General features: G+C 36.6%; 2 protein-coding genes and 2 non-coding genes across 5 annotated transcripts; 2 read left to right on the forward strand and 2 right to left on the reverse strand.

Moving 5' to 3' along the window:
• The first annotated feature begins 2301 nt into the window (after nt 1–2301).
• Y49G5B.1 (Activin_recp domain-containing protein) lies at nt 2302–9417 on the forward strand. 2 transcript variants are annotated; one of them, NM_001392510.1, is made up of 6 exons: nt 2302–2419; nt 5937–6093; nt 7076–7255; nt 8028–8213; nt 8261–8469; nt 8520–9417. In NM_001392510.1, exons 2-6 carry the CDS (start codon nt 5946–5948, stop codon nt 8616–8618), a joined length of 822 nt encoding a protein of 273 aa, NP_001379382.1. In that variant the 5' UTR covers nt 2302–2419; nt 5937–5945; the 3' UTR covers nt 8619–9417. The 2 variants fall into 2 exon arrangements, with proteins under 2 accessions (NP_001379382.1, NP_504396.1); NM_071995.9 differs by lacking the exon at nt 2302–2419 and having other exon boundaries at nt 7082–7255; nt 8520–9414.
• Y49G5B.4 lies at nt 5505–5883 on the reverse strand. Its single transcript, NR_068730.1, has one exon. It is a non-coding gene; the product is annotated as an Unclassified non-coding RNA Y49G5B.4 (non-coding RNA).
• On the forward strand, nt 5646–5790 carry Y49G5B.6. The gene has a single exon (NR_068731.1). It is a non-coding gene; the product is annotated as an Unclassified non-coding RNA Y49G5B.6 (non-coding RNA).
• On the reverse strand, nt 9406–12822 carry cest-32 (Carboxylic ester hydrolase). Its single transcript, NM_071996.4, has 10 exons — nt 12693–12822; nt 12219–12380; nt 12087–12173; nt 11953–12041; nt 11660–11904; nt 11489–11611; nt 11229–11438; nt 10667–10830; nt 10352–10623; nt 9406–9642 (listed from the first exon to the last, which is right to left on the reverse strand). Exons 1-10 carry the CDS (start codon nt 12783–12785, stop codon nt 9450–9452), a joined length of 1638 nt encoding a protein of 545 aa, NP_504397.1. The 5' UTR covers nt 12786–12822; the 3' UTR covers nt 9406–9449.
• Between the last annotated feature and the right edge of the window lie 191 nt (nt 12823–13013).

The raw sequence follows: 13013 nt of genomic DNA on the forward strand, positions 1-13013 counted from the left end.
TTTAATCGGGAATTTCCAAAAAAAAGGGCAAAGCCACAAAATGGCGAAAATTTTCGGCAATTGCCGTTGTGCCGGAAATTTCTAGTCCGCCAGTTTGCCTATTTGCCGGAAATTTTCAATTCCGGCAATTTGCCGATTTGCCGAAAATTTTAAATTCCGGCAATTTGCCGATTTGCCGAAAATTTTCAATTCCGGCAATTTGCCGATCTGCCGAAAAAAAAAAATCGTTTGCCGCCCACCTATGTTCAAAATATACTCAAATTATGCCAAATTTTCGATCCTCGGCTTCAGAACAGAATCTCTGAACTCTGTTCTCATTTTCAACTTGTTCACTTATTCTCTTCAGCTCCGCCTCCATCTCTTCTACTAATCCGCCAGCAACAAAAAAAATTCGTCCTTCCTCCTCCTCTTCTCGCACTCCCCCCCCCCCCCCCCCCCCGTTACCCCATTTAGTGTTCAGTGTTCATGCCTCAAAAACTTTACAAAGACATAGAACGTTGCCAAAAAAATGAAAAAAAAAACTGCTGAGGCTTGATAGATTGCACGACGACGTCTGCTGCTTCAAGACAAAAGTATAGACATACACTTCAAGCAGAATGCGTTTGCTTTTTTTTAATGTTAGACATATGTTTTCTTTTTTGTTGGCTTTTGTTGGCTTCGTTGTCATTTTGTTGTTTTGTTCCATGTTTGCTCTTGAAAGGGTCACCACTGGCTCCACCACCTACGGCACCCCCTCTATCTATTTTATTTATTTATTTTCCACAACTGTTCTCAAAAAAAAAAATGGGGAAAATAGTGCCACCGGTTTTCTGAGGGCGTTCACTGCATTTCTTTTTTTTTTTGAAGTGTGATAGTATAGTAGTAGGTCATATGATAAGAGATGTTATGCTCTTCTTCGAGATTTGGAACCAGTTTTTTTTGCATTCTCACATTAAATGTTGTGCCTAGAGTGATCCTCAGCCTCTAAATTGTTTTTTTTTTTCGTTTGAAATTCGATAGTTGTCAGTTTCGGCCGCTTCTCATTTTCACAACGGAACTCGGAAATCGGGGAAAATTGGAACTTTTCTGTTCCGTGTTCCAAATGGTCCTTTACTTTTAATTTAAAAAAATGGCGATTGTCACATTATCCTACGCGCATGGTCTCGCCACGCGGACAACAGGTTACTGTATCGCAATATTTTGTCATGCCTTATTAAAATAGCGCAGGTTTATTCAGATGGGTCTCGGCGCGCAAAAATGTTTATGGTAGTTTTGTTTTAATTTTTGCGGCATTGTGAAACTGAAAAATTTACACGTGGTGACATGCTGTCCCATTACGGTTTGATCTACAAAAAATGCGGGCCTTTTTTGCCCAAAAAATTTGACGTCAGCACGTTCTTAACCATGCGAAATCAGTTCAGAACTCTGCGTCTCTTCTCCCGCATTTTTTGTAGATCTACGTAGATCAAGCCAAAATGAGACACTCGGACACCACGTGAATTTATGAAGATTCATTTAGTTTTTTTTTTGTTGAAAAAAGTGAAAAATTAATTTTTCGGCAAATACACGAAAAATCTACAACCCACTAAACTATTTTTAACTGAAAAGAAAACGACTAAATTCGCTAAAAACTAAAATTCAAAAAAAAAGGCTACTGTAAACTTTTTTGTGCGCCTTTAAAAAGACATGTCAAATTCTTGTGAAATTACGATACAGTAACCACAGTAAGTGATAGAGTAATGATACAATAGTGACACGTCGTGCCAGACTGTCCGATTACGGTTTGATCTCCAAAAAATGCGGAAATTTTTTGCCCAAAAAATTTGATGTAAACACGTTCTTAACCATGCGAAAAAAACTAAATCAGTTCAGAACTCTGCGTATCTTCTCCCGCATTTTTCAAAGATCAAACCAAAAAGATACATTCTGACACCACATGTAGTGATACGGAGTAGTTATACAGTAAGTAAGATACACTAACCGCGTTGCGAGACCATTTTAAGTGACTTAGACGTAATATATGATCTAAGGATTAAACCAACATTATTTTTTTGGAATTTTGCCTTAAAATTACATTTTTTCGATTTAAACCTGCCTGTCAATTTCAACCCTCCTCCGCTCACATAAATATTTCACTCTCGGAAATGAATAGTTTGCGTTCCATTTGATTAAACTGATAAAATGATATCATAGTTTCACTCCTCCGCCGCCGCAGCAGAAGCACACACCCAAACTCTGATTAATTGCTTGCTCAAGCCACAAACACCTCTTTTTTTTTCGATGTTCCTCTCCCAATTTCTGAACCAGAGCTTGTTTTCTTTCAGAACCCAATCACTTAATCAATTCTTCTGTTCGACGATTTCATACAGAAGAAGACGAGGGGTCACACGAGACTACGTCATCATTTTCTGAAAGCTTTTAGTTGGAGGAGGAGAAGCAGGTGAGTGAACCACATTTGAAGAACAAGAGATGACGAAGAGGAGGACAATTGTAACGATTAGTAATGGAGGAGAGATGACTGTAGTACAAAAGTGACCGCGCGCCCGCCGTTACAATAATGGCTCAGAAATTAGAGTTTAAATTGGAAAAGTTGAATGACGCTTTTGTGCACTTTTATATTTTCGAATTATTTTTTTTTTTTGGGATTCAAATTTGAACAGTAAATTACTTACATTAGAAGTAAAAAAAATTTTTTTTTAATTTTTAAAGATAAATTTTTTGAGATTGGCTTTTTTTTTAAGCTTCGACCGTAATTTTTTTGAAATTTTTTTTAAAATGAATTTTTTGCATTAAAAAAAATTTGCACACATTTCCGCTTTTTTTTTCGGAAAAAGCAACATTTTTTAATTTAAGATGTTCAGTATTTATTCGCCTTTTTCCAAAAATGCGAAAAAAAAATTATGAAAACCAAACTGTTTTTTTTAATTTTAATCATATTTGAACTCTTGTTATTATTATTATTATGAGAACAAAAAATTCTGAGAATGCGTATTGCGCAACATATTTGACGCGCAAAATATCTCGAAGCGAAAACTACAGTAATCATTTCTAAAATCGAGATCCCGTAAATCGACACAAGCACTACCGTACTCATTAAGAGTATTACTGTAGTTTTTGCTACGAGATATTTTGTGCGTCAAATATGATGTACAATACGCATTCTCAGAATTTTGTGTTCCCGTAATATGGTTTCGAACGTATTAAAAAAAAGTATTTTTTTTATATTTCAGAATTTTCGCTTTTTTTTTCGAAAAAAAAACCATAAGAAAATTTTTTTTAAAGTTTAATTAATTTTAGCTTTTTTCGTTTTTTTTTTCGAAAAACGCTGCGAAAAAAATTTTGAAAACGAAAAATGTGAAAAAAAAGCGAAAAACTATTTTTTAGACCATGATGCATCATTTTGTAGGATTTCTGAAAATAAATTTTCAATTTTTTAAGAAAAAACTTATGATTTTTTCGTCAAAAACTCGAAAAAAAACCGAAAAATCTACAGATATACCGTAGAATTCGTCCACTTCAAATTTCCAGCCATTAGTCACGTTTAGGTGATGAATACAGCTTATTATTAGCTCTCGACAAATCAGGTGTTTTTTTTCACAAAAACGCAAGCTGATTATTTGGAAAAGCTAGGCTTGAAATTAAAGCTGAAATTCTAGTTTTTCGGCTAATTTGAATTTATCATTTGAATAGGTTCACTTCCATTCAAACATTGACCTTCTTTCTCTCATTTAGAATTAAAATTAGCATACCACACAACCGGTAACTGTCGAAAAAAGAACCGCAAAAAGGCGTGACACACCTTAGTTCTCCAATTTCTGAAGTTTTTGGTTCTTCGTTTTTTTTTTCGCATTTTGGCGTCAAACTGGTATCTGTATATGTTGTGTTCAGTTCTCTTTACGGTTTCATTCTCTCTCTCTCTCTCTTGTTCTCTAGTGATTGGGTCTCTAGTGGAAAAAGGTCTATCTACAACAATACAATACAGTTCATCTGAATTTTTCCCCTATTCTCTCAAGAGGTCAGAAGAGGATTTTGAAAATATCAAGCGAGAAAAAAAAATGATGGATCACTATTTCCCGCCACCGCCGCCGCAATTCATTGCTTATCACCTTTGAGAGACGCTGACAGTTGTTGGCCTGGATGTGGTGAAGTTTTTTTTTTAAATCACTTCTGTTTTGAACTTATTTCTTCCTGCAATCTTTGTTTGAAAAATCGAAAAACCAGCAAGTACTTTTTAATTGAATTAAACATAATTTATTACGCTTTCTTGGAGAATTTTTGAACATTACCCAGACGAAAACATTTCCCCAAAAATACTGTACCTGGTCTCGGCACGACAATTTTTTGGTCCAGAGAGAAAACGTGTGCGCCTTTAAAATGTACTGTAATTTCACACTCCCGGTTCTACAGAATTTTTCATCGATTTTGTAAAATTTTGATATAATTTATGTGATTTTTATCGTCATATTTCTCGTTTTTTTCAATGAAAAAACTAAGAAATATCTCAAAACTTTGAAACTACAGTACTCTTTAAAGGCGCACACCTTTTTTCAACGAAAACATGTCGTGTCGAGACCGGGTACCGTATTTTTGGCACGAAAATCGCAAAGTTTTGTGTCTTGGTAATATTTTTCCAACTATTGCAAAATGATCTACTCAAAAAATCTAGACTTCCGTTTGAACCGTATCACCTGCCGACTTTCTCATTTCTTATGAAAACTATCTTGGGGATTTGTGGAGACCGAAGGTTTTCTATCAAATTTGTATGGTTTTTCGCTTGGTCTCTCAAAGGTCTCCTGACCCCTCGTCTTGATTCTGCAGAACCAACCAGTCAAAACCACTTCTCTCTTATTTTTTGGCGTCTTTTCACTGATCCGATTACATTTTTTTTTTGATATATAAATATATATAGGTTTATGTTTTGAACCCGTTTCTGTACATTGGAACTACACATACTTGAAGAAAGTAGTACTGTAATGCCACATGGTGTCAGGCTGTCTCATTACAGTTTGATCTACAAAAAATTCGGGAATTTTTTCCAGAAAAATAGTGACGTCAGCACGTTCTTAACTATGCGAAATCAGATGAGATGTCTGCGTCTCAACTCCCGCATTTTTTGTAGATCGACGTAGATCAAACCGAAATGGGACACTCTGACACCACGTATAATGCTAGTTTAGAGTTTGCTTCTTTAGGCCTAAAATGGCCCAAAACTACCGATTTTAGTAATAAGAAGTTCTGAAAATGTTTCAAAAAAAACATTTAATTAGGATAATCGGAAGTTTTGTGCCATTTCGGTACACCACCTTAAAAAATGCTTTTTTTTAAAAATAGTTCTACCTTTTGTGTTTTGCTTGGAGTTTTGCTTTGTGTCTTCAGAAATAATAGAAGCCCACGCACTGCATTCCATTACTCTATAAAAATTCAATATTTACCATCATGGTGCAACCGACATCATTCCTCACATATCTCTCTTGTCTCATCCACGTTTGACCATCATCACCCACCGCCGCTGCTCACTCCCTTCTATCAGTTACCGAAAATAAACTGATACCCCCCTCCCCCCAAAAAAGATAGAGCCGACAAAAACGATCCTCACCCTCTTCAGAGCGTAGGTGGATATTGGTGATCTTCTCGCAAATGATACCGGGCTCTTCGAGCCTCGTCGGCTGAGACCTACCTCACATCTCCTACATCATCAGACCAATAAAGATCAGTCGAGCGCGCGCATTGTTGCTCTCTCTCGCGGGCGCGAGCTCTCCGCACTGGACACACTGTGTTTATTTTCACTTTCTAAACCCCCCAGCAACAGAGTCGTAACGCCCCAGGGGCTCCGCCTACTTTGTCCGATGCTCAAAAGTTGCCTCTTTTCTTGAAAAGATTTAGGTGCCATCCTGTCTGAATTCACCTTCTTCCATTTGAGCCCAGACTATTTCAAACTAAACACATTCCAATTTCAGATATCAAGAATGACACGGAAGCTTATCACTGCCAGCTGTCTACTACTCATTATCAATATTACCAGCGCACTTCAATGTTACGATTGTTACGGAACGGGTCCAGATCATAAAGAATGTAATCAGGAACGGACGTGTCACGGAGTCGCGTGCATGATTTGTGAGTTTTTTTTTGGGATTTAAAAAAAATTCAAGTTATGTTATATTAGTTTAATTAGATAAAAAAAATAGTATTTTGTTTTAAAATACTAATTTTAAAGAATTTTATGGAAAACAACAATTTCCAAAATAAAAAAATAAAAAAATTTTGCACCTTTATCAACATTCTACGCAATTTATCAAATACGTTATTTCTATGAAGCTATGGTAATTTCCTAAAAAATTTGACACTTCCGTTTAAAGGCGCATGCTGTTTTTTTAGCAGGTCCCGTCACGATCTCAGGCTGTGCGGAAAACGTACGAAATTGCTAAATTCAGTATGATTATCCAACTTTTTGAATCGAAAATTAATATATTTAGAAATGTCGAAAAACATTTTTACAATCTCAGAAAATAGTGGTTTTGTTGAAAAAAAAACTTAATTTCCGCAAACAACTACTTTCGGGCACTATGTGAGGCCTTTTTAAAACTTTTCAACAAAAATACGTTTTTTTTTTGAGATTTTCAAAAATTAAAAAAATTGCAAACATTTTCCTACATTTCGAAAATTTTTAATTATCATACTAGAAAAAAAAAATTTAAAATCTAGATTTTTAAATATTACGAAAACACTAAATTCTGAGAATGCGTATTGTGCAACGCATTTGACGCGCAAAATATCTCGTAGCGAAAACCACAGTAATTCTTTAAATGACTACTGTAGTGTCGATTCACGGAAATCATTTATTAATCGATAAAATATTAAAAGAAACACACAAAAAATGCCTTTTAAAAATTGGAAAAAAAAACAACAACAAAATACAATTTAATATCGTCCGTAAATCGACACCAGCGCTACAGTAGTCATTTAAAGAGTTACTGTAGTTTTCGCTACGAGATATTTTGCGCTTCAAATATGTTGCACAATACGCATTCTCAAAATTTAGTGTTCCCGCAACAGCATACTTTGACTCTTAAAAATGTAATTTTAACCCCTCAAAAAGTTTCAGTCGACGCCGGAGACAACAAAACCGCAAGCGCCTTCTGCCTTCTCGCGATGAAAGGAACCAAGATGGATGAGGCTAAGGATGGATGCTGGTTGGAGCCAGATGGAAAGGGAAAGCACTGCATGTGCTTTTCAGATTTCTGCAATAAACTCGTCGATCGCAGAAATACCGATGAAGGTGAATCTCAAATTCATCTTTTGATCTACTCCGTGATCTTCCTGCAGAAAGGAAAATTTTCCAGTGCTGCAAGACAACGTGCAAACGAGTATTTATCAGTTTCTGATTGCTTTTCGCTTGCGCATTGTAACAAACTGACACACACATAGAGCGAAAAAAGAAAATAGCACACACACACTGTGTTCTTTTTCTTATGATGAGGACGAGATAAAAAGTGACGCGCGCTCGCTAGTAGGGCACTGTTGCGCGCAGCACAACATCGAACACATCGAGCAATTGCGTCAGCATGGCCCCAAAAGCCTAGAGAGCCCGTGTGTGTGCTCCGTCCAGTAGATACACTGATTAGTGGACGACATAGAGATACACAAAAAACTATGGAAGAGGCAAATATAGAGAAATCAGCGCGCCAGACGATTTGGCGCTATCGGCGCCTCGGCCGGCGGCTCGCAGTGATAGGAAGTAATAGCAACATTTACTGGTGGGGAACCGATGTCATTCGAAAGTGGACCTTTAAATTAGGTCCCTACAAAAATTAAAGCAGCAGATGTCCCATTACGGTTTGGCCTACAAAAAATGCGGGAATTTTTTGCCCAAAACAATGTGGCGTCAGCACGTTCTGTGATATCAGTTGAGAAGTCTGCGTATCTCCTCCCGCATTTTTTGTAGATCTACGTAGATCAAACCGAAATGAGACACTCTGAAGTTCGAAAACTTTTTGGGAGAAACACAACACATAAGTATTGAAATTATTTGAAACTTGGAAATTTTCCAGTTGATCCAATGGCTCCACTCCTTCCGACGGCCGAGTTTCTCAAGCAGAATCCACTGGTAGATTATGATGCTCCGAACCTCGGTGACTACGTTGATGAGGGATCTCACCCGACTCCGAAGCACGTACTCTTCCCGTCGGCTGACAAGCAGGATCCACGAGTGGCTGGAGTAGAAGATGAGGAAGATGGTGAGAGATATTAGAGAAACGAATCCTAATTCCGTATCGATTTGCAGATCTTGTCCCAGTCGGATTTGCTGATTATGAAGAAGTCGAGGAGAAACGGCGGACTACAAAGCATCACAAGGAGGCTTCAACTGTTGCCCCAACTACTCCAGACGGTGTCGAACTTCCACACGATACCGAGTCGAATGTGGTTCGAGCCGATGTTATTGATGATATGGATGAGAATAGACGGCCAATGAGCAGAGTTCCAGAAGATCGAGTAAAAAATCTAATTGAATAATTTTTTTAAAAATCTATATTTTTTTTCAGAAAGAAAACGAGGTGTCAGCTAGTTTCAAGCCACCATCCTGGGTGCTTTTCGTTTTTCCAATGGCCGCGTCATGGGCTCGATTTTGGAGCAGTTTTTAAACTGATTCATATATATCCTCATCCTCTATATCAAATTCACATCGATCCGGGTTTTATTTCTTACTCTGATTTTCTTTGTTTCTCCCTAGATCTCTAAATCTCACTTTTTTGAAGAATTTGAAGCAGGTGTGGCCTGCAATTCGACTTATTCTGCCATGTCGTTCCAACATTTTTCACTTAAAAGTAGTGGCAAAATATAGAAAACCGCTAGGTTTATCTGGAAAAAAACTTTTTTTTAATGTTAAACGTTTGAGAAAGTGCTCAAAAATTATTCTGAAAGTTGCCATTTTGATACCAATTTTTCCTGAAAAATTGTTGGAGCAATTGGTAATTTTGTAGAATTTCCGCCCATCCCTGCTTTGAAGTATTCATTTTCACATACATATGTGCTATCCGAGTTATTATATACCATTCCCCCCCCCACCATCGTCCCCCATGTTCATTCTCCAATATGTATACCGTGTGATCCAAGATCTCCCCGTCATATTATCGACGCTGCTGCTCTAGTATGATTCCTAGTGCTTCCTGCCGTAGTTACCATCTAGAATCGCCTCTCTCTGTATAAACTTTGATTCACCACCACCCCGATTTGCCAGAGCCATAATCTTCCCAGTTATACTATCATCCATTTTTGAAATGGAACCCCCGTTGTTCTCCGTTTTCACTTTTTTTTCTTGAATTGTAATAATGTTCAAAAAAATTTGTATACGCCTCGTGTCTTTCTCTCCCCCCAAACCACCATTACACTGCATAACATTTTGAAATACGTTTCAACAATAATAAAATCAAGAGATTTTAATTTTTATTCATTTTCAAAAAAAAAACATCATATTACAATTTCTTGCCATATACAATCTCCTGAAACTTTTTGGAAGATTTATTAATGTCCTCGAAGAGTTTCAGCCTTCCATCCTGGAAGTTGTCGCGCATTTCACTTTTGGGATAGTCAATTTTGAAGTACGAATATGGTTTTTCAGGGGTATACTTTTTCCAAAGCTCGGGCCCATTGATTCCGTTTGGGTTTCTGAAATATAGGGGTTTATTATAGGCACGCAAAAAACACCCTTTTGAAATCAGAGTGCAATCGCGCTCCAGTGCAATAACAAAACTTTCCATAATTTGGGTCTCGTTAGGTTTTGGTGATAACCCCGTAAATTCAAACGTTTTTTTAATTATTTGCGAGCATTTTTACTATGTTTGCCGTCGTTTTTATGTAGAAACGTTGTTCAAATAGTTTTTTTTTAATTCTATCAATTTTGAAATAAAAATTATTTAAAAACAATGAAAAACTCTGGAAGAGCTGTTGGTATCGAAGTTAATAATTGAACACTTTCGAATTTTTTGCTTTGGTGCCAAACCTGCCAAAACCTGATGAGACCCAAATTATGAGGGCGGAGCGTTTCAATTTGCCTTTGGAGCTAATTTTTAAGTGTTTCGCAACAACCATTTCAATAGATACGACGCCCGACATCTCGCGAGTCTATTTTTAAAAAGTCGTCAAATATAGACTCGCGAGATGTCGGGTGATGTGTCTATTGGCAGGGTTTTTGTGAAACATTGAACAATATTTTACTGTGTAGACAGAATTAAAAGCAACATTTTGTTTGTTAGGCGTTTTTTTTGCCGAAACTTCTAGTTTCAGAGATATACTCATCTGAAAATTTTTAAATCACCGAAAAAACCAAAAACTTTTATACTTCGGATCGGGACTCTATATCTTCAAAAATGCTTACCCATATTTCACAAAATTAGCCGTTAAAGTCCCCATCATATCAATTACTTTGAATTCTTCTTCAATCGGACTAAATTTCCCCATTCCTTCTCCCAACATGTACTTGAGCTCCGATCCATGATTGGCTGCTTTGAATGGGAACCACGTGGCATATGGATCATTTGAGCCCATGTTATAGTAGTCGAATGAACCGAGGTACGCGTTGCTTCCGTACTTTGTGCTGGTTTTTACGGTTTCAAGAGCGCCGATGTTGAACCACGAGTCGCTGATGAGCTGAAAATTGATTTTTTTCGAATTTTTGAATTTTGTCACCTGCCTGTATAAGTCTCTTTTCCACTGCTTTATCATCGTTCTTGTCAATATTTTTCATATAAAATTCCATTATTCTTTTTTGAACATCTACTGCATTTTCTACAACATCCGATCCAAAAGATGATTTGATGATATCCATATCATTTCTTCTACTTTGGAACATTGTAACTGAAAATTCAAATACTGGTCTAACACCGTACTTCTACAGTATTACTACAGTACCCTGGCAAAACCCATATATTAGTTTAATTTACGTTCTCCTCAAATACCATGAAATTTTGCAAATTTGTATGCAAATTTTCATAGATTTCAAAGCGTATAAATTGTTTTGTGGCAAAATTTTCCCTCTCAAAAAAAAAGTTAAAAAACAATTTTTTTTCTAAAAATGCTCTAAAAATGCTCAATGAATGCTTTTAAAATGCTCTAAAAATGCTCCATAAATTCTATGAAAATGCTCAATAAATGCTCTAAAATGCTCAATGAATGCTCTAAAAATTCTATGAAATTGCTCTAAAAAATTCTATAAAAATACTCTAAAAATTCTCTCTTTATTAAATTAAACTTACGGAATCCAAGACCTTCATATTCGTCTACAGTGGCCATTGCGTCAAGCTTCGGAGCTTCCCTACTCAACTCGTCAAATGGCTTCGGGAAGAAATCTCCGTCAAAGTTGGGAATGAAGGTTAAGAAACCTGACGCTTTTTTCTCAAAAGTTGCAGTTTCTTGGAATTTTGAAAGTGGTTGAGACTTGTACCATTCGAGAAGGCTTTCCGAATCTAGGCATAATATTTTTATTTGGTTAACTAAAACATCTCGAAGACTGTACCTTCTCCCTCGTAACCATGATGTTTCGCAAAGTTCCTAAAAATTTCCGCTTCTTGTTCTTTAGTTCGAATCGAGAATTCACAAAACGCAGAACCAGACATTGCCATGAATCTATGGAAAAGTTCTGAAAATATTAAATCATGCTTCTACCTTTTTATCATTGAATTTTTACTGTTCGAGTGAGGGCTCAATGCTAATAATCCTGCACTGACTCCCCCAGCACTTGTCCCACAAACTGTTACAATGTTTGGATTTCCACCAAATGATTTTATATGTTCCTGGACCCATTTCAGAGCCAAAGTCTGATCCCATAATCCATAGTTTCCACGAGAAACTTCATCTCCAGTTGTCATAAAACCTAACGGTCCGACTCTGTAGTTGGCAGTCACAACGATCACATCTTTCAGGGGAAGAGTTCTGAAATTTTTCTCATTTCGTTTATACGTTTGCCAATAATTTTGTTACCCAGACAACGAATAGTCATCAAACATTGAAGAGAAGCCGATTTCAAAACCTCCACCATGAAAGTAAACCATTATCGGGAGTCCATTTGGCTGGAAACAAGCTTTATTTTATCAACTACCTAATTATGAACGTACAAATTCCTCTGATTTCCAACTTGGAGCGAAAATGTTCAAATTCAGGCAATTATCTTCCGCAAACTCTCGATACCCGGGAGGAAGAAGCTGAAAAACTCTGTTAAAATATATTCTTTAACCAGAATGCCCTACATTTGAAATCATATGTCCAGATTGTGGACATCCAGGTCCATATTTATGACAGTTCAGTGGTTTTGTCCATTTTTCAGCTTCGACTGGTTTTTTGAAGCGGAGCTCACAGATTGGGGCCTTAGCAAATGGAATTCCAAGATATCCATTCACGATTTTGTCGTCCTAAATATTTAAAAGCTGGAGTAGCGTATCAAAAAGTTTATACTGGAATTAGTTTTAAAAAATTATTAACTACCAGTTTTTGAAAAGCATTTCTCGCCGTGCTGTTCAATTATACAGAATCAAAAAATTGCAAAAGCAACGTAGCGTATCAAGAATAAATATGAAAAAAAGGAACGATACATTTCTCAACTCGTCCGGAGGATCTCGAGCTTTTGTTTTTTTTTTCAAACTCCCACAAAAAAATCATGGAAAAATTTGGAATTCCCCTTATTTCTAAAAGTATTACAGCAAAAAAAACTAAGTATTACTCACATGTCTATAAATATTTCCGATCACCGGACCACACGAGGCATTCAACACTTCCAGGCTGGCTTCAGGCTTCAGATGGGACAAAAATCCACCCATTTTGTGTCGGTTGTGAGGAAACAAACTGAAAAATGGTCACCTAGACACAACTTATATACACGCCCATTTGAGAGAAATAGACAGACAAACAAACAGTTCTAAAGATCAGATTTCGCAATAGGAAGTTGAGTGAGTAGGTTTTGGTAACTATTATAATATCTGGAATTTTTACCACTGAATTATAAAAATTTTCAGGTTAATTTCTACATGTAGATTTACTGAGAATTT

Source organism: Caenorhabditis elegans, chromosome V (assembly GCF_000002985.6).
Source record: "Caenorhabditis elegans chromosome V".
Taxonomy (NCBI): domain Eukaryota; kingdom Metazoa; phylum Nematoda; class Chromadorea; order Rhabditida; family Rhabditidae; genus Caenorhabditis; species Caenorhabditis elegans.